Source organism: Xiphophorus maculatus, chromosome 19, assembly GCF_002775205.1.
Source record: "Xiphophorus maculatus strain JP 163 A chromosome 19, X_maculatus-5.0-male, whole genome shotgun sequence".
Classification (NCBI taxonomy): Eukaryota; Metazoa; Chordata; class Actinopteri; order Cyprinodontiformes; family Poeciliidae; genus Xiphophorus; species Xiphophorus maculatus.
In genome coordinates, this window is record NC_036461.1 from 15,107,777 (window position 1) to 15,128,531 (window position 20,755).

The following is a 20,755-nucleotide window of genomic DNA, read 5'->3' on the forward strand; positions in this document are numbered from 1 at the left end:
TGCGTCTTGCTGTTGGACCCCGTCAGTGGTGCTGGGTCGTAACATTTCACAGATGTAGCCCTGCCCGAGTGCCTGTCTATCCAGTGACTTTCATTCAAAAGCAGACTTTGGTTCACCCAAATCTGCTTCTAAAGAATTTTGAAAACATTTCTAAATTCAACAAATATGACTCAAAAGAGTGACCCGGATCCTGTTCTTAGTGCTAAGCATTGACTAAAAAATTTTTTTTAGTCTAAATTTGAAAAAAGCTGCCTATCTTTCTTGAAATAAAGAATTCATCATCTGTTTCTTACTTTATTTTTTTTAGCCTGTGAGTATTTTGGACATGATGACTTTGGTCAAAATGCCAAAAGGTTTGGACACTCCTCTCTTAGTATGACTAGCAGCTGCTTAAAAATATTTTCTCTCTGTAGAACAGTGGAATTTAAGTAGTCTGGCCTTTTATTATTTCTTGGATTGGAAGTCATTGCTTTTATATTTCCACCTTGAAATTTTGTGAACATCTATATTATACATCTATCTTCTCCATGGTAACAAATGGAGAATATACTATCTCCATCTTTTATAGAGATAGTAACACTGATCACGATTAATTTATCAATGAATTTGATTACCAGCTCCTTACTCTCCCCTTGAATGCAGTGAAGTCAGATTTAATTTATCACATACTGTTTTTCACTTTATCATAGATTTTGTTCTAGAGATAAGGAAATTGTGCTACTTGTTGTTTTTTGTCACTCTCCTCTCCCTCCTTTTTGTCCAGATGCATAAACAATTAATTGAAAGACGGATGACTCTGAGACAGAAGTTAAAAAGTCTGCCTCGATGCTGCTTCTGAAATCAGGATTTAGCGCCGCAGCTGTTCGTTCCTCCATGTCCATCTGACAAGACTGATGTGAAACTAATTGCAGAGAAAAGAACTTAAATTAGCTTTGACTCATGGGATTACAGACAAAATGAGCAGAAATGTTTATCACCTGTGATCCTGTCAGTGCCTCCCTGCTGCTATTATGGCTATGATCTCAGTTTGAAGCTTACTTTCACTACATGTAATAATGTGCTTTATATCTTCCGTGGAGCAGAGGGAAATGCTTTAAGTGTTGAATGACAGCAGAATGAAAGAATTGAGAGTCTGTGGTGTGCATTGAATGTCAGCCAGCTCATCATCCTTGAGTCTGCATGTGTGACAGAGTCAAACTATTTGTCTTTCTGCAGCTGTGTGTATGTGCTTCACAAAGAGCTAAGCCGTTTGCTTTTTCCTTTTTCTTCATCTGCAGCCAAGAAATGGCTTTTTCACACCTGTGGGGCTGTGGGTCCTGAGGGCCCGACTCCCACTCAGTGCCTCAACTCCTACAGGAGCAGGAACATCAACGTGACGGTCGGCACCCACGGGCCCCTCAAAGGCATTCAAATGTGGAGGGTCCCAGAAACGGGCACCTACAGGTAGGCCTGCTGCCAGGGTAAACGCACATTTACAAAGCCATTTTCACTGGAATAATTCATAGTCATTGTTACTGTGAGTTTTTATGCAAACACTTCAGATTTTTCCAGACCCAATTTTATGGAGCTGACAGATCTTTCTTTGTCCATTTTAACCATGAAATGTAAAAGTTCACTATGAGTTTATGACATATATTTAAAACCGACAATTGTTAGTGGATTAATGGATGGAGAGACGAAGCTTTTTAACAATGGGAACGAGAATAACACACATTCATGGTTTTTTATTCTCCTTCCTTATGCAGGTGGGAAGTCAAAGCACTTTTCCTTTGGAAGAATTTTGTCTGCAGCTGAAACCAGATATTTATATGATTGTATGTAAAGACAGAAAAACAATATCTTCTCAATATCTTGCAATGTATCATACTAAACATTTCCTGTTTCTGGTCAGAATGACTTTCTTTCCAGCTTCAGACAGAATTTTTGCAAGTGTTTCTCTTGTTCCAGGTAATATAACATGATAAAATATAGTATAATGTAATGTAATATAATTTATATTGTTCTGGTTTTATACAATAGGTGCACATTCCCACGATGTTTAGACTTGTATATAATTGATTGAATATATTGACATGGGACTTTTGATGTAACACAAAGAAGCAAGTTTGAGGCGTTTCCTTAAACTGCAACACACACCTTGTTGAACCTAAATTGTGTAAATTAGCCAATCAGAAGCTTACATAGCTGTGACATCATCACCTGGGCTTCAATACATTATTTGCTAGTGATTTAGTCATTTTAAAAGGCAGTTTTACCAAATCAAGGTAAATTTATGGAAAACAGTCATTACTCTGGAATAAATGATGGAGAGAAAAAATCTTTTATGCGGTCTATGTAAATATCTAATATTAGCTGAAATGTTCTTACGGGTCAGGCCCATTTCACTTAAACTGATGAGTTTCCATCTGCTGCAATATAGATTGCAAACTCAACCATTTGTACTTCTGATGTTTTTGCTGCAAATATGACTCTCCCCTCACGCCTACCTCCGCTGCTCCATGCATCAATCCTCTACGAGCGAAGAGAAACATTCCTAACAGATTCTCTTCAGAAGGGAGGACATGTGGCATGATTCACTCCCCACCTGAATCCGAAACCACCCACCTCCACCATGGTGGAGCTTTAAAATTTGGAAATTTGTCAACATTCAGAGCTAGTGTGTTGACTTCACGGTGTGAGGTGCTCCATGATTATTGCTGCAGCCTTTTAGAAATCGATATTACTCCTGTGGGCACTCCTGAAGATATGAGCCGTTTAAACCTGGATTTGACTCCGAGTAGAACTCTCTGGAAGCTCCAATTGCACGAAAACAAGCTGCACACAAACAACTGAAAAGCCTGGGGCTATAAAAAAATAAACTAGCAGCATTGTGGACAGCACATGTTGTTCAGATTTGTTCTCATACTGCCTCAGTTGGGCTTAATGTGACCCGTTAAATGAAGCTGATAATTAACCACAGAAATTCATCTGCAGCTGCCATAAGGCAAACATCTCCCCACCAAGCTCACAGAGGAAGAACCCAATGCTCTATATCTTCCTTCCTGATAATCTTTAAATATGTGTCTTGGATTTTGTCTTCATCAACATGTTTGTTGCCGCTCAGGATCACTGCCTGCGGTGCAGCTGGTGGGCGAAGCGTGATGGCCATGATCAGGTCACTTGGTGTGTACATCACAGCAGACTTCCTTCTCAGGAGGGCCGAGCTGCTTCACATCCTGGTGGGACAACAAGGAGAGAACGCCTGCCCCAATGTGAGTCCAGCAGAGCACCACAGCCAAAAAATGTACTATGAAAACTGTTGTTTTAGTATTTAAGAATCCCTTCCAGCAGAATCTGGACCTAATAAAGAGTTAAGATTAGAACGTGTCTTCCATAAACTTGAATGTCTCCCTTAATCAAAACAGGGAAGCTTCAGTGGAAGGTCTTCTATTTGTTCCTTTCTTGATTAAAACTTTTATTTATATTCCTGTAGAGTTTGCATGTATTCATTTGACTTCTTGCTTCTCTTTGAAAGGGAAATGTTCCTCAAATGTGACAACTTGAACACTAAAAGCTTGGTCACCTTGAGTGAACTTTCTACAAAGGCTCGCTTTCAAAACTGACTCAAACTTGATAAAAAATTTTACTTGCAATCTTCTGCAGCTAAACTTCGTGTTGATGATGAAATGAGGTTAAAAAACTGCTCAAAACCCCTCACAAACAAGGACACTCACCTATATCTGTAGTGAGAGTTGAACATTTTCCAACTTCACAAGAAACTGTCAGCACAAGAAGGAAACAATGGCAGGCAGTCATATTATTTAATGCAAAAGCACACAGCACTAATTCACATTAGAAATGTAGACATCTAAAATGTGAGTTTCTGTAGACAAGAAGGGAACCACAACCGAGGAAGACGAGGGTTTCAAATGAGTTTAGTCATCTTCCCAATAGAGGCAGACACCTGAAGAAATAAACTCTGATTAGTCTTAGATGTTACTTTACCTTATTTAATGTTGAAAAACAAATAACGAGAGACATATTATGTTATGTTCAAATTAACTTATTTAGATAAATAAGTTAACTTGAACTTATTTATTCAAATAAATAAGTGTTTTTCAATAAATATTTTAGGACCTTGATGCAGTAGAGAAGTTGGGGAATGAGTTCAAAATCTGAATCGAAAATCTGTGTCAATCATACTTAATCTTTTACATGAGGAAATATTTACAAATTTCTGTTTTGTCTCACAAAGTAAATATGCGATTAGTTATCCTGCAAATCAGTTTAAATATTTTGTTCTTACAAATAAAGTTTAAGGCTCACAATGAAATAGGGTATTGATATGCTCTGGAGAGTACTTCTTTATGACAATGGTTATAATGTCTTTTTAAGTACTTTCATTGTAGGAAAACCACAAGAGAGTAAAAAAGAGACTGAAGTGATACTTGTGGCCTGTCAGTGTTGTAAATTGCCAACTGTTAGAATGTCTTGTTTCAGAGCTTTCTCGGAAACAGATAAATGAGTTATTTAGCTTGTTTGGAAACCAGGCGTGACATCCTGTGCAGCCTGGGTTTTTTTCCAGACCTTGTAATTGTGTGTGGCCCCTTCCAGCTGCTATGTGGGTCGTTACTGCTGAGCTATACCTGCGCTTTGTCTCTGTATTCCCACTCGGCTCGTTTGTGTTGTGGTTGTTGTTTTTCTGGAAGAGAAAAAAAAAACCCTCCTCTCTTCTGTCCTGCAATTATTACTTTTTAACTCAACATGTCTTGAAATGCTCTGTGCACACAGCAGAGAGGGAGTTACAAAGTTTAAGTGAAAGTGTTTAAAGTTCCTGTTATTACCCCTCAACCCTGACAACGAGACCAACACCTCACTACAAGATTTCCCTTTGGAGACGATGAGAGCTCCTTTGTCTTCAGAAACACACATAGACACACACACGCATGCACCCCTGCAGAGTGAAAAACTGCAACATAAAAACCAGAAGACTCTTGGATCATTTGAGCCCCTCCACCTGTCAATCACAGTCAGACTTCTTCTCCGTCCTCCCTTCAAGGCCTCTTAGAGTTTCAGCTCAGACAGATCTGGGAGTTGAGGCTCAGACAGAGCGAGAGAGAGAAACGTGTGCCCCTTCACACTTAAAGGCGGCCCGGCTCCAGGCTGTTCAGCATGATAGCGCACACAAAGCAGCATCGGTCCCTGAAATCTCAGCCAGGGTAGAGACACTGCTTCTGACATCACTCGCTAGCAAAATGTCCAGCTCCATTTTTATAGACAGAAGAAAACAGGGGCAACACTCTGTCTTCTTGCGATGATGCAGTAAGCCTTACAGTAAAGACGGCAGCTGTTTTTGCTATTCAACAAGAATAAAAACAAAAATCTGATTAAAGCAAAAGCTTAAATTGTCTTGGAAATACAACTGGGCTGCCTCAGTTTTTCCACCTGGATATGTCTGCTCACTGCTACAAAGTCAAACTCCCAAACTCAAAGAATCTGGGGTTTAGCTGCCTCTCCATCTTCACATATCTGACATTCATGATGTAAAAGTCTTCAGCGAACTGACATCTTTTTCCCCCACTGCAGTCCAACGGCGCGCTGAATAAGATCTGCCTGGAGCACAGCAGCCCCATGGTGGAAGGAACTCAAGTGAAAGGAGGTGGAGGAGGCGGCGGCGGGGCGACGTATGTGTTCAAGGTAAGAACATATCAAGGTTTGGAAAGAATGGGGGGGTTAAAAATTTACCAACAGCTCTTGAATTATGTGAATAGGTTGGTGGTCATGGTCAAATAGGCAAAAATCAGCTGTGAAGCGTTACTTTTCCTAGTAAAATGCAAAATGTTGTAGTCAAAAAGAGATTGTTTTTTTAAAATAAGTTCTATCCACTAGAGGATAGGACATAAAACTATTATGACTTTATGGAAAACAAACCATATTTTTATGCTGGAACATCTTTTAGAGGAACCCTATGTTGTGGTTCATTTTAAGTCAACCAAATAAAGATGAAACATTTGGATTTTTAAAATCTGATGTAAGTCTTAATATTCAGTCTTTATATTTGACACAAACTCAAATGAAAGGTGTTTGTAAATTGTAATTGACTGAAGCCAATTACAATTTCTCCCCTGATTTCCAAACCTTAATTTTATTTCAACTTAATGTGATAAATGAACACAAACCAGCTCATAATTGGAAAATTATATTTAGTATCACTCTGAAACTTGATTCATGCATTTGCTTTCCTGACTCTTAATCAAATCAAATCCAGCAGTGCCACTCTTTGCCTTCAACAGTTGCCTAATCAGCTAATAAAGTCCAGCTGTGTTTAATTCAAGCTCACAATAAATCCTGCTGTTCTGTGACGGCCTCAGACATTTGATAGAGAACATTAGTGAACAAACGGCATCAGCTCATTGTTGGGAAATGGAAAAATGATGCCACAAATACAAACCCATTGAGACTTGGGTGTGTGTAAGATGACAAGAAATACATTAATCAGAGAAGTATGGTATGAAGAAAAGCTTGCTGGATTATTGCTGATTAGAAACTGCAACAGCTCCTATTTGTAGTTTGTCTCGATTCAGTTGAGAGGAGATCAAAACGTAACTTTCTGAAACTGCCTGGAAAAAAAACTTTCACTGCACCATCCATGGTGGTGGCACAGTCATGCTGTGTGGATGGTTTACTTGCAACAGGGATAGGAAAGGTGGTCCAAGTAGATGGGAAAATGTGTGGAGCTAAACGCAGGACAGTCTTGACAAAAATCTGAGGGAATAATTTATATTCACTTAAGTCCATGTCTTGGAATGGGCTCAGGTCTCCATTGTGAATCTGCCTGTGGATCAAATTACATCCATGTTGGGATGTAATTGCGGCTCCTTCCATATTGGGAAGGAGCCGCATTTATCATATTAGCCATCTGTATAGCATGTGTAATATTGTTCAAGTATTTCTCGCATGAATAATATTTTGTGAAATGTAGGATAATTCTGCTCATTAGTTCAAATATTTTATGTCTAATACAGTAGGTTAAAGTTCACAGATAATGGATTTTGTTTATGTGGAAGTACAGAAAACGTGCATTCACGTTTATAATCAATATGCACCTTTAGTTTGTGTTTATTCTGAAATTACAATAAGTGTATAATACTGATTTTGAACTTTTGTTAAAATGTATTAAAGCCCATTATGAACCGGAGATCCACTCTCAAATATATTCTGGATCATTTAATGAAGAAATTGATTCTCTCTTTTCTAATCAGAAGTATTAGGTTGATATAATGGATCACTAAATCTATATTAAAAATTTTACTAATGCAACTGCACTTTTTCAATTCTTTGTTTTATTCAAGAAATTAGTTGTGCATTGGTCCTCATGTTAAATGTACATAATTGAGGATGAGCACAATAAAAAATTAAATTCAGATTCTTTCAAGTTTACAGATTCATTTTAACTTCAAAAAGTTAAAATGAAGTGGTAAAGCACATCAACCTGGGAAATTATCCTGAGATCCTAAGTCACTGTAACACTGCAAAAAATGCTGATATAGGTGGACAGAGGAGTGTACATCCCTCTCATCGTCGCTGCTGGCGGAGGTGGGCGAGGCTACAGCAGCCAATCAGAAACCCAGCTGGAGCAGATGGACTATGACCCCAGCCAACCAGGACGCAATGGGAAGTCTCACTCTTCAGGTACGTAACATAAGCACAGCACACTGGTGTGCTTCAGTGCTGTTAGTTTGTGTGTGAGTGAATGCTGTTGAGAAAACAGTTGTGCATGCATGCCATCATCTGTGTCAGTGAAATAAGTCATTTCAGGGGAAACGCACTGACGAGGTTTATATAAGTAATTACTGTTCCATAAATATCCCCCCTCTGTGTGTCAGAGTCTGTGCTCAAACACAAAACAGTGTGATAATTGAGTTCTGTTTCAGAAGGCAATTGGGGCAATCAGAGACTTGGGTTGGCAACTACTTTACTTTAATTCCCTTTAAATTCAAGTAAAATCCTTTTTCACCATTTCTTCGATATCCCCAGTCCTAACCAGTTGTCCCAAATGTGTCATAATTATCGGATTTGTGCAAATATTTTAGTGTTTGTCCAAAATACAGTCAGAAGTTTGAAAAATCCCACTATATACAATATTTATATTCATTATACTGCTAAATTCTTAAGCACAACATGATGCGGATGCTGCCCTTACCATTTGCGCTTGTTGGTGTGCAATTAACCCACCTGTCTACTTACAGCCAATCAACAGACGGTTCAACACCTGGTGATGCATAACAAGCCATTTCTGTAACAGCGTGCAGATGGTTGCAGAGATCACTGAACTGAAAAATCAAGCAAAGTCTCAAAAACACCAGAAAAATAAAGCATTGTCTGTTTCCAGTGCAGAAGTATATAACACCACTTCTTTTGAAAAAAGGAACATTATGTTATAATGAATTTCCTTTTGCAGTTGCTGCTTTTGATGTTTGTGTTTTCCAATGTCTCTGTGAAAATGTCACCTCATCGGGATATTCAAATCAATAAAATTGGTTTCTATGGCACGTTTTTTAGTTGGAAAAAACATTTCTGTTGCACTTTCAGTTGTTTTATTGACAGTGTAAAATATTTGAGGTAGGATCCTGATGCATAATGATTCATCAGAAGCCACATAGAAGATGATTAAATATGAATCGCATTCTGGTGGCTTGAGGGACTCATCCTGTGCTCCACAGAAGTAGAAACATTGTTTTGGTCAGAAGAATTTTTGCTTCCATTAGTTGCAATATTGCATTACAGACTATCATTTTATCAATCTGTCACCATGTGTTATTGAAACAAACAACAATCATTTTTAGCAGCTGGCCATACTTCAACATTTGATGTATGCTAACTTTGGCTAACCCCTCTAGAGGTTAGAACATGCTATCTTTTTTGATGTAGTGTAGGGGTACTAGCAATATCTAAAATTAGCCAAGAGACTAATATTTAACTCAGTTTAAAGTCTTAACTGCAGCTGATAAACCATCTTTGCTTAACATGCCAGCATTAACACATTAGCTAACAGAAGCTGACAACTCTGTAAGCTTTAATGCTGTCTTTAGCTGAGAATGGGAGATATGCTAAAGAAAGCTGTGTTTTCAGCAATAAAACTGGTGCTACTGTCACAGAGACCAGGCTCTGCAGCTTTTATGGAGGCACATTAAAGTCCATGAAATGTTCCAAATGTAGAAAACATTAAAATAATTTTTGCAAGCATTTTAATTGTTGATTCTGGCATTGTTTCTCAGTTTCAGCAAGCAAACCTTGGTTGTAACTGTGCATCTTTCAGATCTGAGCTTTGGCTTTGTAGTTTCTCCAAGTTTCTCATTTGGTCATATTCTGACAGGTTAACTTGCTCTCGACCCACAGGGTGCACCGTTTTGACTGACGGTAAACACCTTCTTTTGTGTCCGCTTGTCCTGCCTACTCCTCAACCCAAAGCAACTCAAAAGAATTAGACAAAGACAGCTAAGTCAGTGGTCACCTATTGAGGTTTATGTGTTCAGTGTCCTTATGGAGGACTCTGTGTGTGTGATATTTTCAACTTCCAAAGCACTTTGACATTAAATATACGGGTTTGTTTGGTGACAGGTGGAGGCGGTGGTTGGAATGACAGCTCTCCTGTCAGCCAGGGTGGTCGGCCGTTGGTTCTGGGAGGCCAGGGGGGGCAGGCCTGTCATAAGTTCTGGCAGACCCGTGGTGGCTTTGGAGGCGGCGGGGGTGGATGTACGTCAGGGGGCGGCGGCGGAGGCTACAGAGGTGAGTTCATGAAGACCTGCCAGTTCCTCCAGGTTTCATAAGCTGCTTCAAGCTATTTGCCAGTGTGTTGTTTTTATTTTTGTTAAAATAACTATTTTTCAACCTGTACTGTTACCTTTTTTTAACGCTGCAATATAAATGTTAACCTTGAATATTTTTTTTTTGTTTATTTTCTTAACTTTTGATATCTGCTCTTTAAAGCACTCTGGCAAACATTGAGCATAAAATCAACCCTTTAAGTAAAGCTGAGTGGCGTTTCTGGGAAGCAGGTGTCAGACTGAAGAGACTGTCACTGGTCTCCTCTTTGGCTGTGTTCATACAGCATCCAATTTTATTTCCCCAAGTGCAAGCCATGCCTGTTTGACTTTTTCATGGTTGTTTGAGCAGTGCAATTCTGATATATTCACCCTCCAAAAAAATCTGAAATTTTCCCACTTCCATATGTAGTGGTAAATTTGATACGTATCTGATTGTTTTCAAAGTGTCAGCAATCTGAACGCTCGTGTCCCATTTTATCCCACTTTTATGTCATTGATATGAGGGGTGCATCATTATTCTGAAGAACACACCAGGTGCGGTAAAGTTGGATGTGAATAATGGCTGAAAAGTATAATCATGAAAATATGAAAAAGTCTGTCAGTGAAACACATTACATTCCAACCCCACTACGTACTTCTGGCTGTGACTGTGCATCTAAACTGACGTCAATACAAACATTGGCGTCAATGTACTTCAAATGACCATTGCTATTACTAAGGCTTTTCTTATAAGCTTCCTTTGTGTTGTCATGGTTTTGTGGCAATACTTTTGACTCTCATTGATGAATACATTTTAAAATTGATCTATAGACACATCATCCATTATTACTTCTGTAGACAGGTTTTAGGTTGTAAATGGCTAACACTGATTGATTCCAGGTGCATCATTCAGTAGCATGAAGGACTATGCAAAAAAACAAAACAAAAAAAAAATCAGATGTCAGAGAAATATTGGACTTGAGCATCCAATATCTCATATACTATGTGGACTTATTTTATCTGAGTGATTAACCTACAATTAACATTTCTTCATGAATAGATTAATAAAATTAACATAGATGATGTCACAGTGAAATGTCACAGTTTCACAGAGGATTAATTACCACAGGACTACAGTGACAGAACACTTAATATAGATAAGATGGCAGAAGAGCAAAGAAAGTAAGTTCCACATGACTCATGAAACTTGATGCTGCTAAACAGACAATAACTTTAGGCTGTCAAAATAAGAGCATCACATCTTATGTTTTTTGAACAATAACAATATTTGTTGTCAATCTGTTGCTAAGAGATCAGTGAGTTTTCTGGTAGCAAAGTGCCATGAAGTAAACATCTAATTTTTACTTTTGCAAAATTTACCAACTCTAAATTTGTTGTGTCTAAGCAGATAAGTTGTATTTCAAAAGGAGTTATTTTTTATAAACAATAATTAATTTGGTGTTAAGAGATGAGCGTTTTTTTTTTTAATAACAAACTGCCACGAAGTATATAGAGGAATTGTTATTGTTTTTTGAACAATAGCAATATTTGTTGTTACGGTAACCTGTTGCTAAGAGATGAGCAAGTTTTCTGGTAACCAAGTGCTACAAAGTAAACATTTGATTTTTACTTTTGCAAAATTTACCAACTCTAAATTTCTTGTGTCTAAGCAGATACGCAGTATTTAAAAACAGCATATGTTTTATAAACAATAATATTACTTGTTATTAATTTGATGTTAAGAGATGAGAGTTTTTTTCTGGTAACAAACTATTTTGTAATATATTTACCACCAATGACAAAAAAAAAGATCACTTTTCTGCAAAATTCACCAACTACAAATTACTTTAGTAAAAGTAAAAATCAGAAGGCAGTGCATTCACATTATTACAAACATTAGCAGGCAGTGTCTTTTCCCTAAAATAAGCTTTTTAGCTATTTTTAAAAAAAATATTAATCATGTTTAGCACACATACATGGAGGAATGTCAATGTAAGACATGCTAGTCATGCCCCAAATGCCAGTGGCAGCATTTACGCTAACAGTAGCATTTTGGCAAATTTTAGCTTATACACTAATTTTCACCTGCTTGTGACTCTCCACATGTCATTGAGTACGTTGCAGCTTACTTTAGCATTGATGCTAAAAATTAGCATCAGAACGCTGGGTTCCAACCAATGGGCACACTTTGGTAGGCCCCGCTTAAATTTCTTCAGAAATTTTCTAGTTCATTCTTAATCTATTCTTGTCCAGGAGGAAACACCTCGCTAGAGAACAACCCCACAGCCGACGGGGATGATGGTACGTCATTTCTGGGTCCAGATGGAGAGCTGTTCCTTCATCCTCTGAAAGGTAACATTGGGAAAAACACAAAAAATTGAAACTATTGACTACATTTTACAGAGTTCATAAGTGGGAATAAAAACTCTGTTGGACAATCTCTGAACCGTTTCACTTCCTAGCTCAGGGGTGGGCAATCCTGGTCCTCGAGGGCCAGTGTCCTGCAACTCTTAGATGTCTCCCTGGTCCAACACACTTGAATCCAACATCTGAATCACCTCCTAAGTGCAGTCAAGTTCTCCAGAGTCCTGCTAATGACCTCATTATTTGACTCAGGTGTGTTGAGGTAGAGATACATCTAAAAGTTGCAGGAGACCGGCCCTCGAGGCCTGGAGTTGCCCACCCCTGTCCTAGCTCAACATTCTTGCTTTGGTAAACCTAACTGCAAAAAAAAAAAAATTAAATTTAATCGCCAACAAATACCTGCGCAGTCCTAGTTCAGTGAGTCTGCACTTAAAATTCAGAGCAAGTAGTTGCAGAAGGTTTACTGAAAGGAAATATGATGTCAGTGAGAGAGCTCTCTGCTGACAGTGGAAACATGAAGTTGTAAAAATTCTTCCAGAATCAGGTTGGTTGGTTCCAGTCCACTGTTCTCTACTTTAGACCAAGGTTGAACAAAACAAAATCAAACCAATGTTTTTGAAAATAGGAAGTGCACAAGAAAAAATATGACAGACACTTTGACAGACACCATTAGAGATAAATCTATTGAGAAAAACATTGGCATGTTCAATAAGCTTCTTCCTAGATGTAACTAAAAACGTTATATGAACAAATGCAGATATTCAAAAATCTTTTTTACAAATTAAAAAAGAAAGCAATCATGATATATTACAGTAAAACTGTTAGCATGGAAAGAAACAAACCTCATTACAGCCAGTGTGGGAAGAAGTTGGACTGTTGCTGCTTTCCAAGCTGAAATAAAATAACTAAATGGTTAAAAAGCCATTTAATATTTTTCTTCTGGATCTAAAACCATTTCTGTCATAACAAAATCAAAAGCAATGTTTTTGAAAATAGGAAGTGCGCAAGAAAAAATATGACAGGCACTTTGAGAGCAAATAGCAATAATTTAGCTAAAGGAAAAGAAGCCTAAAAACAGCCTTCATTATTGTCTAAACTGAAGGGCTCAGTGGGCTACCTAGAAGGACTGTGGATGACTGGATGAACCCTGACCTGCATTGACCAAGGAAATGAGTAACATTTGTTTGGATCCTATTAAACATCTAAATATGAGTGGCTTAAGAAAACAAGCACATTTTACAGAAATCAATGACTATATGAGATTGCGCATCAGGTGAATGAGCAGCACAGACGTCGGTTGATATTTTTTCAAACAAATGTACAGGTGGACGTTTTTTTCGTCCATCAGCACAAAGTGGGTTTGTTGATGACGAATTTGAGTTTTTATGGTTGTAAACCTTTTCCTGTTTTTCCAAGTTCAAAAACTGTGGCATGTAATGATAATTGGTACCTGGAATACATTTATGGGTTCTCAGAAAAGAAAATCGTAGTATCACCACTTTAAAAGCCTCACACAAAGCTAATTAAAAGCCCCAAAAAATGTTTTTCAAATGTATTGATCTTTGTTGCAATTCTCTTTTCAGCATGTTTAGAGAGATTATTTGAAAAAATCTCAGTATAAACTTAGTTGAACAGAACTGAACAAAGCTCTTTTCTTGACCACTGAATGTGGAGCTGGGAATCATTTTACGTAATCAAACATTACAAAAACAAGTTCACTGCCAGAAGTTGCTCAGTGTGGTTGTGAAAATATATTGTTCTATAACTAAAACGTTCTATTCTGTGAATGAATTTGCATCAAATTAAGCTTTCAAAACCCTCAGTGGTCAGTACAGGAGAGTAAGAACATCTCGGCTATGATATCAGAGGAGCAGGCCACTGGCATTTCAAGTTACGACTCCAAAACAATTCTTGTTTTATTGATCAGCAGCTCTTCAGGTAGAAAAGATGAATTTATCAGCACTTTTTTTCATCTGCAACCTGTGGTCCTTCTCCTGTTCTGTTCTGCTCATGCATTTGAACCCGACAGGCTTTTAAAGACACAGACGTTGAAAACCTCACCGCTGGCTAAAAGCTTGTTGACCATTTACACATCAGCACTCAGCTCCGTGAACAAAAAGACACAGAAAAATAGACAACACAGTAAAGTGGTTTTTCAAATCGCCTCCATCTATCTGAGCTTCAACACAAGCAAAGCAGCTTTAGTCAACAGCTCCACAACATTTGGTGGAGTAATAGAAAATATTTCATGCCTTTGTATTTTAAAATCTACATGTTTATCCCTTATTCTCTGGAGTTGGTTTGACAATAATGAAAGCCTTAAAGGTGGCAACTCAGAGCTGACTTTGAATATTTTATTGCAAGTGAAATATTTTAGTGATTGCATTTGAAACCCGAAAGCTTTGCAGGATTTAGTGGGCCGGAACATGTGGGACATGTCTCCATTAGGCTGTCAGCAGCGACAACTTGGTGGCAGCAGTGTGGGGCTGAAAGGACCAGAAATTTACTTTAATTCAAAGAAAAAACATCATGAAGTGATGCAAATACATGTGACCTGAAAAGACGGAGCATTAATGGCTGAAGAAAAATAAAGCGGGGCTGAATAATAAAGAGATTGAATTAATTTGATGCCCATTTGATTAAAACAGGAGTAATTTCATGGAAACAGAGTCATGTTTCATCACAGCCTAACATTCACAGTAAATCATTTACACAGAAAATTGCCATTTATCAAATTATGGAAGCAGGATGTGGGTGGGAATGACGAAAATGGAAGAGATGAAATTGTTCACAAATTAATGGAAAAGATGAAAAGTTTGTCACATGAAGAATAGACTGATAAATAATTAACTGGCTTGGTAAGCTGGGCCGCAATCCACCATTCATCATCTGTTGACCTTAGCTCGTGTTTATCATTCAAACAAGCTCTCATTTCTTGAATTGATCATTGATTTCTGTCATTTTCCCAGTGAAATCCAAAGAAAGCTACAGAGTCGCACAGTTATTTAGGTGCTTTAGCTGATTCTGGCAGAAGATCAGAACTTTTCCTTGATTTAATTAATAGTGCTTAAACTTACTTATCAGTAACTGATAAGTTATGCGCCAGATAGATACCTGTCTACAAACAAAGCCACAGATCTGAATCATTTTACAGTCAAAAATGGGGATAGGAGGAATTTTAGTGTGAACATGTGATTCGCAGCGGTGCCAGTGCCTGGCATCGTGGCAGAGCAGGCACAAAATATATGAAGGCTCTTAGTTTGGGATGTGGCTGTCCAGGGTTAAATTCTTCATCTTTGGACCTTTGTTTTATGTCTACAAGAAGGAACAAAGCAGATTCTTGTTCTTGAGGAAGTTCAAGCCTTTCAGTGTTTGCAACAAAAAGCTAAGTCTGTTGTGGAGATATGTGTAATCTCTACTGCCATCATCTGTTGGGGCAGCAGCGTCAGATCCAGGGACTTAAAAGCCTCAGCGACTGGATAAAGAAGGCTGGTTCTGTTCTGTGGAACCACTGGAGATAATGGTGCAAAGAGGGTCTCTATAGGAAATAAATAACAGTACAACCCTGAGCATCCTCTTCATCAGACTGCTTTACAACTGAGTATCTTCAGTCAGAGGCTTTTTCAGATACCATAGTAAGACAGGTGACTATAGGAGTTATTTTCTGCCCACAGTCGTTGCCATCTGTTATAACTCTTTCAAGAACCTTAGATAATTTGAGTAACAACATCATTTAATTTATCTTAAAGACAAATAACATATTTTTGAATAGGACTGAATTTGAATCTGCAAATATTTTCCAAAAAACCTTTCATCCTCTTCACTCAACATGGAGGAGCTGACTTGTGTCTAAAGATGCACAGTACACAGCACACATATACTCATTAGTATGCAGTGAGCAGCTCGATTCAGGACATTTGTATTCTTCCTTGGAAACCTCCCCAGTGTTTCTGGGTTAGATTTATGTATTTGTACTTTCAGTAGATAAAAGAATCATGGGAGAAAATAGATTCTGCAGATGACTGCATTGCCTTTGCTTACTAAATAGCACATGCTTTCACTGACAATCCATAGCTAATTCATGTGAGACTGCTTTGTCCCTGCTGCATGCTGTTCACAATCAAGACGCCGGAAGTCCTTGTATCAAGAATAAGAAAATGTTGTGAAATCACTTTGAAATTCTTTGTGGCAGGAAGCCGTAATCCCAGAGAGGGAATGAATTGTTGCAGATAACCATCAGAGCAGATTGTGTTTCTGATTCAAACATAAGGGTCAGTGTAGGCCACTGAGATGAATACTATACACACTGAGCAGGAAATGATATTAATGGATCTCTATTTACAGGGATTAATGGATGGATGAGCCATTTTCAACAAATGCTTGTTATTAGATTGAAATTAGCTCCTCATGTGTTTTTATAACTGGGTGCTATGCAATTAAACAATTTCTCCTTATTGTCCACCCTGCATATCACAACTTTTATTACTTCATATGAAAGAGTTTCGGTATGTTGTTGGTTGTGTGGGAACTGCTCAAAGAAAGACTATATCTCAAAAGAACCTCCAATTTCAATAGGATTGTAAAAACAGATTAAATTTTAAAAGCATGTAATGAAAATCTGGGGCATTTGTTCACACAATATCAATACTGGAAACCTTAAATATTAGAAAACTCGTCTTGACATCTGTGAACAGAATTGGTTTTTGAGTTGCTTAGATTTATGTTACTTTTATTTTTATTTTTTTTTTGTCTTTTCCCAAATGTGATGCTGCACCATTTGAATAATGGATTATTTCTCGTCTGCAACTTCTCCCGGATCATCCAGAATTTCAAAACATCCTACTCAAGACACATGCTTGTCCAGAGCTGCTGCTGTTTGCTTGGTCATTAAACTTTAATCTGTGTTACAAAACAGTCTGTAAGCAGGCTGACGGAGAGGAACATTTACCATCCAGGACAGCTTGTGGATCATTTCCAGGAAATTACATCAGAGTTTTAACTATTGCTGACACAGATTCCTTATTTTTTAATTATAAAATGCCAAATTGATATTAATTGGCCTGTAAAGAAATTAAGTCTAAGTTTAAGCAGTTATCAAAATAGCAAAATATAGTCAAATATATCTGTAGTTGGCATTCAAAGAGGTTTTTCAATTGGATTTCTTTAAATGAAACAAAACTAATTATGATTTAGCGTTTTTCATTTTTTGTATTCACTTTAAATGCTTAGTGTGCTTACAGTGGTGGGAATCATGAGAAGTGTGAGGTCTTTGCTGGTTTAAATGGAAAGTTACAGTGGCTCTTTGAATCTACAGTTATGTGGAAAAAACAAAGCTGCACTATTGATGCTTTTGTTAAATTTATCAATGAAAGCAGAAGCAAGGGGCTTTGATCAGATACACTTGGTTAACTAATCATCAAGCTAAGCGTCTCTACATTTTGTCCTCTTGTAAGACGTTTGCTGAACCTCCCAGGAGAGGACGCCCCAGTAAATTCACCCTGAGTCAGACCATGCAATACTCAGGGACCAGAACAGAAAAAAACAAGAGCTTCTTCTTAAAAGATACAAGGCATCAAATGAAATGGAAAATATGAAAACAGCATAACATAAGGCCAAGAGCATTGGCTCAGATAAATGGATATAGATATTAAAAAGATGGGTTGCATGTATAGTAAGTGAAGCAACAAGAATTTAGAAATGAGTATTTTTTGATAGAGACCAAAGTAAAAATGCTAAGCCAGAAAATCAGCACAAAAACCACCTATAACATTCCAGTCATAGAGTCAGCAATGTCTTCTAGTGTAGACTAAAACATATTATGTCCTCAAAAATCATTTTTGAGACCCAAACGGCTTGCAGAAGTGACTACAAATTGCGATTGCAGGTAAACCAGAGTGTGCTTAATATTCTCTACATGCAGGTTATGTACTGGTGTTTCAGTTTAGATATCCAGAGACACGTCTGATCTGCTGTTCCTTCTGCGTTTTCGCACCAACAGCCATAGAGGGAGACGGAGAAGTGATCATCAGCCCCGTTCAGAACTGCAGCCATTGTGAAAGCAGCGAATGCCACGAGAGCCAAGACGGCATCATCTGTTACTGCGACCAGGACCTGGTCCTGGCCGCAGACGGCGTGTCCTGTATCAACGCCTCGGGTCAGACCCTTAATCTTCCACACAATTGCTCCTAATCTCTCATCCTTTCGCCTAAATAAATGTAGAAATGAGTATAGCAGGATTTTGCCTCTAACAGAGTGTGACTCAGAGAACAGATAATGAATTTATCTCCAAATGTAATGAAGCCTGGGGGGGACTGAGATTTATTATTTCTTTGTCTTGGGATTTTTATTTAATAGACCTTTAATCATTTATGATAATAAGTATAAGCTAACTATAGAGGTATTAGTCAGGTTGTGTTATCACAGAAAGGCCCTCTATCTTGATGTGGATTTAGAAAACTCGAGGTTTCACCCTCATTCTCTGAGTTCATGCAGAGATCTTTAGCCAGTCCTCATCAGCAGAAGCTAAATATCACTTTTGACTCTTCTTCTTGGGTTAAATTAGGAATGAGAGACATAGACAAACTCCTGTGAAGGTGGAATTGCCTCTTCAAATATAATTTGTAATCTCTGTAAATAATACATTAATGGATGTCATTCGGAAAATAATTAGCATGGCTGAGTGTCACTCGATAATTTAAAACACAAAGCCAGGCCTATTACCATCACAATAATAGGCCTAAGCATAGCCTGATCTGCAGATCTGTTTGCATTAATGATGTAAGGTCATTAAAGGGCACGCTCTCGGTATGGTCTGTTTCGCTTTGCAGATTTGTTCTTCTGCTCAGACAAGAGAAATTAGATACCCCCCCTCACAACTCACAATTTTTACATGCACCAGCCGTCCCTGCTCCCCAGCTCTGTTGTGTCATCCCTTTCACATCATTAATTAAGTCGGAGATGTGTGTGGCTCGCTGAATGTTAATGCTCCTCCGGGGAAGATTACCAGTGTGTGATACTGCTGTTTCCTGTCGTTTCTCAGAGGCGACCCGGCTGCCTCCACAGCCGTCTCTCTCCCACCTGGCTCTGGGTCTGTCTGTGGGTACGTCGGCGCTCATCGCCGCCCTGCTGCTGGCGGTGTCTGGTGTCATGATAAGTACGTATAAAGCGCCCTCATGTTCCACGGTTACGGTGTCTCTGTTTGCCTAATCGTAAGGTCAGACACAGCTTCACTGAACTTCACTTCCCGGTCAAGGAAGCAAAGTATTTTTGTGTATTCATTGCAAAAAAAAGCTGTTACAACATTTTCATAGACTCCTATTGTAAAATCCTATAATCCTGCGACTCTCATGAATTCCCCCCAAAAAATTGATAACTGAACCTTTTATGTAAATGGCAGCCATGTTTGATTTTGATGATTTTGAGAAAACGCAGTTGTAATTACAACTTATGACTCAATACACAACTATTACAATGTACCGCTACATCCCAGTATGAGTGTTAAATAAATATTATATTTAGTTTTGTTTAGGATATTGTAAGTACAGAACTATTTAACTGTTTCATTCTTCTTTTCTTCCAAGTAACCACATATTGTAACCATTTCAAGAGATCTCCAGACTTCCTCAAAGTTGATCAAACTTTTTATTTGTATTCTGGACACTATTTCCCTCATTATTATAGTACCATACAATAATGTAATGTACTCAACACTGACCTATGAGTTATTCAGGCATAAAAAGCTCGTAAACTCCAACCACCATAACGTTGGTTCATAAATATATGCACTTTCATTAAAACAGTTCCAGTGCTGGATTTCAATTAGTTTTTCATTAAAAACATATCCTCAAGTAAATGCTTGGTCATCCCTTGTTCAGAAAACAATAAATTTATTCCTCTTTAAGAATGGAAGAACCTTCTTGATGAATCTTCTTTTAAAACAAGTAGTTCTTTAAATGTATGTTATAAAAAAATAAACCAAATCAAAAACAGCAATTTTGTGACTTTAAACAATCTGACAGATAAAATACTTTCCAGTGTAATAAATCTCACCCTGTTTCTCCCTGTGAAGATTTGGTTAATGACGGTGTTTCCTGCAGGAGGTTTACTACTGACAAGGAGCCGATTGATGCCCACCAGGGTGAAGACGCCATTTTTACTTGAGCTGACTTTTTAAAACATAAACACACCAAACATGTTGATTCAGCTTCTGAAACTGCACAAATTGGTTGACATTACAAAATAAGCGCATGTTTTTAAAGTTGAAATTGCCCACAAAAAAATTAAAAAATGTGTTGATAAATTCCTTTTCTGATAACTTTGGGTCAAAAATGCAGATCCCTGCTTCTGCGGTAACAGAAACAGAGCAAGAGCTGGACCTAGTTCAGCCCCTGAACTGGTTCCTCTTCTCTAGTCTTCCAGATATCACTGTTGAAATTAATAAATTTCATTTAGTTTTGTTCTGGTTGCATAAAAGTCACTGTTGATGCCTCCTCCCTTTCAGCCTTTAGCAAGTTTCTGTCAAAACAAAAGCTGATCCCTGTGGCCAGGACAGACCATCCAACTGGCTGCTTTCAGGCAACGACAGTCAGATATGCAGACATGGTGTC

At 38.1% G+C, this 20,755-nt stretch overlaps 1 protein-coding gene across 3 annotated transcripts in view; it reads left to right on the forward strand.

The window, feature by feature from the left end:
• Nucleotides 1–20,755, forward strand: part of alk (ALK receptor tyrosine kinase) — a 408,994-nt gene that overhangs the window by 371,759 nt on the left and 16,480 nt on the right. For all 3 annotated transcript variants that reach the window (XM_023352508.1, XM_023352509.1, XM_023352510.1), the window contains 8 exons: nucleotides 1,278–1,443; nucleotides 3,104–3,251; nucleotides 5,566–5,676; nucleotides 7,530–7,671; nucleotides 9,601–9,768; nucleotides 12,039–12,137; nucleotides 18,148–18,303; nucleotides 19,189–19,302. In XM_023352508.1, the coding sequence (XP_023208276.1) occupies nucleotides 1,278–1,443; nucleotides 3,104–3,251; nucleotides 5,566–5,676; nucleotides 7,530–7,671; nucleotides 9,601–9,768; nucleotides 12,039–12,137; nucleotides 18,148–18,303; nucleotides 19,189–19,302 (1,104 nt within the window). The remainder of the gene's footprint in view (nucleotides 1–1,277; nucleotides 1,444–3,103; nucleotides 3,252–5,565; nucleotides 5,677–7,529; nucleotides 7,672–9,600; nucleotides 9,769–12,038; nucleotides 12,138–18,147; nucleotides 18,304–19,188; nucleotides 19,303–20,755) is intronic.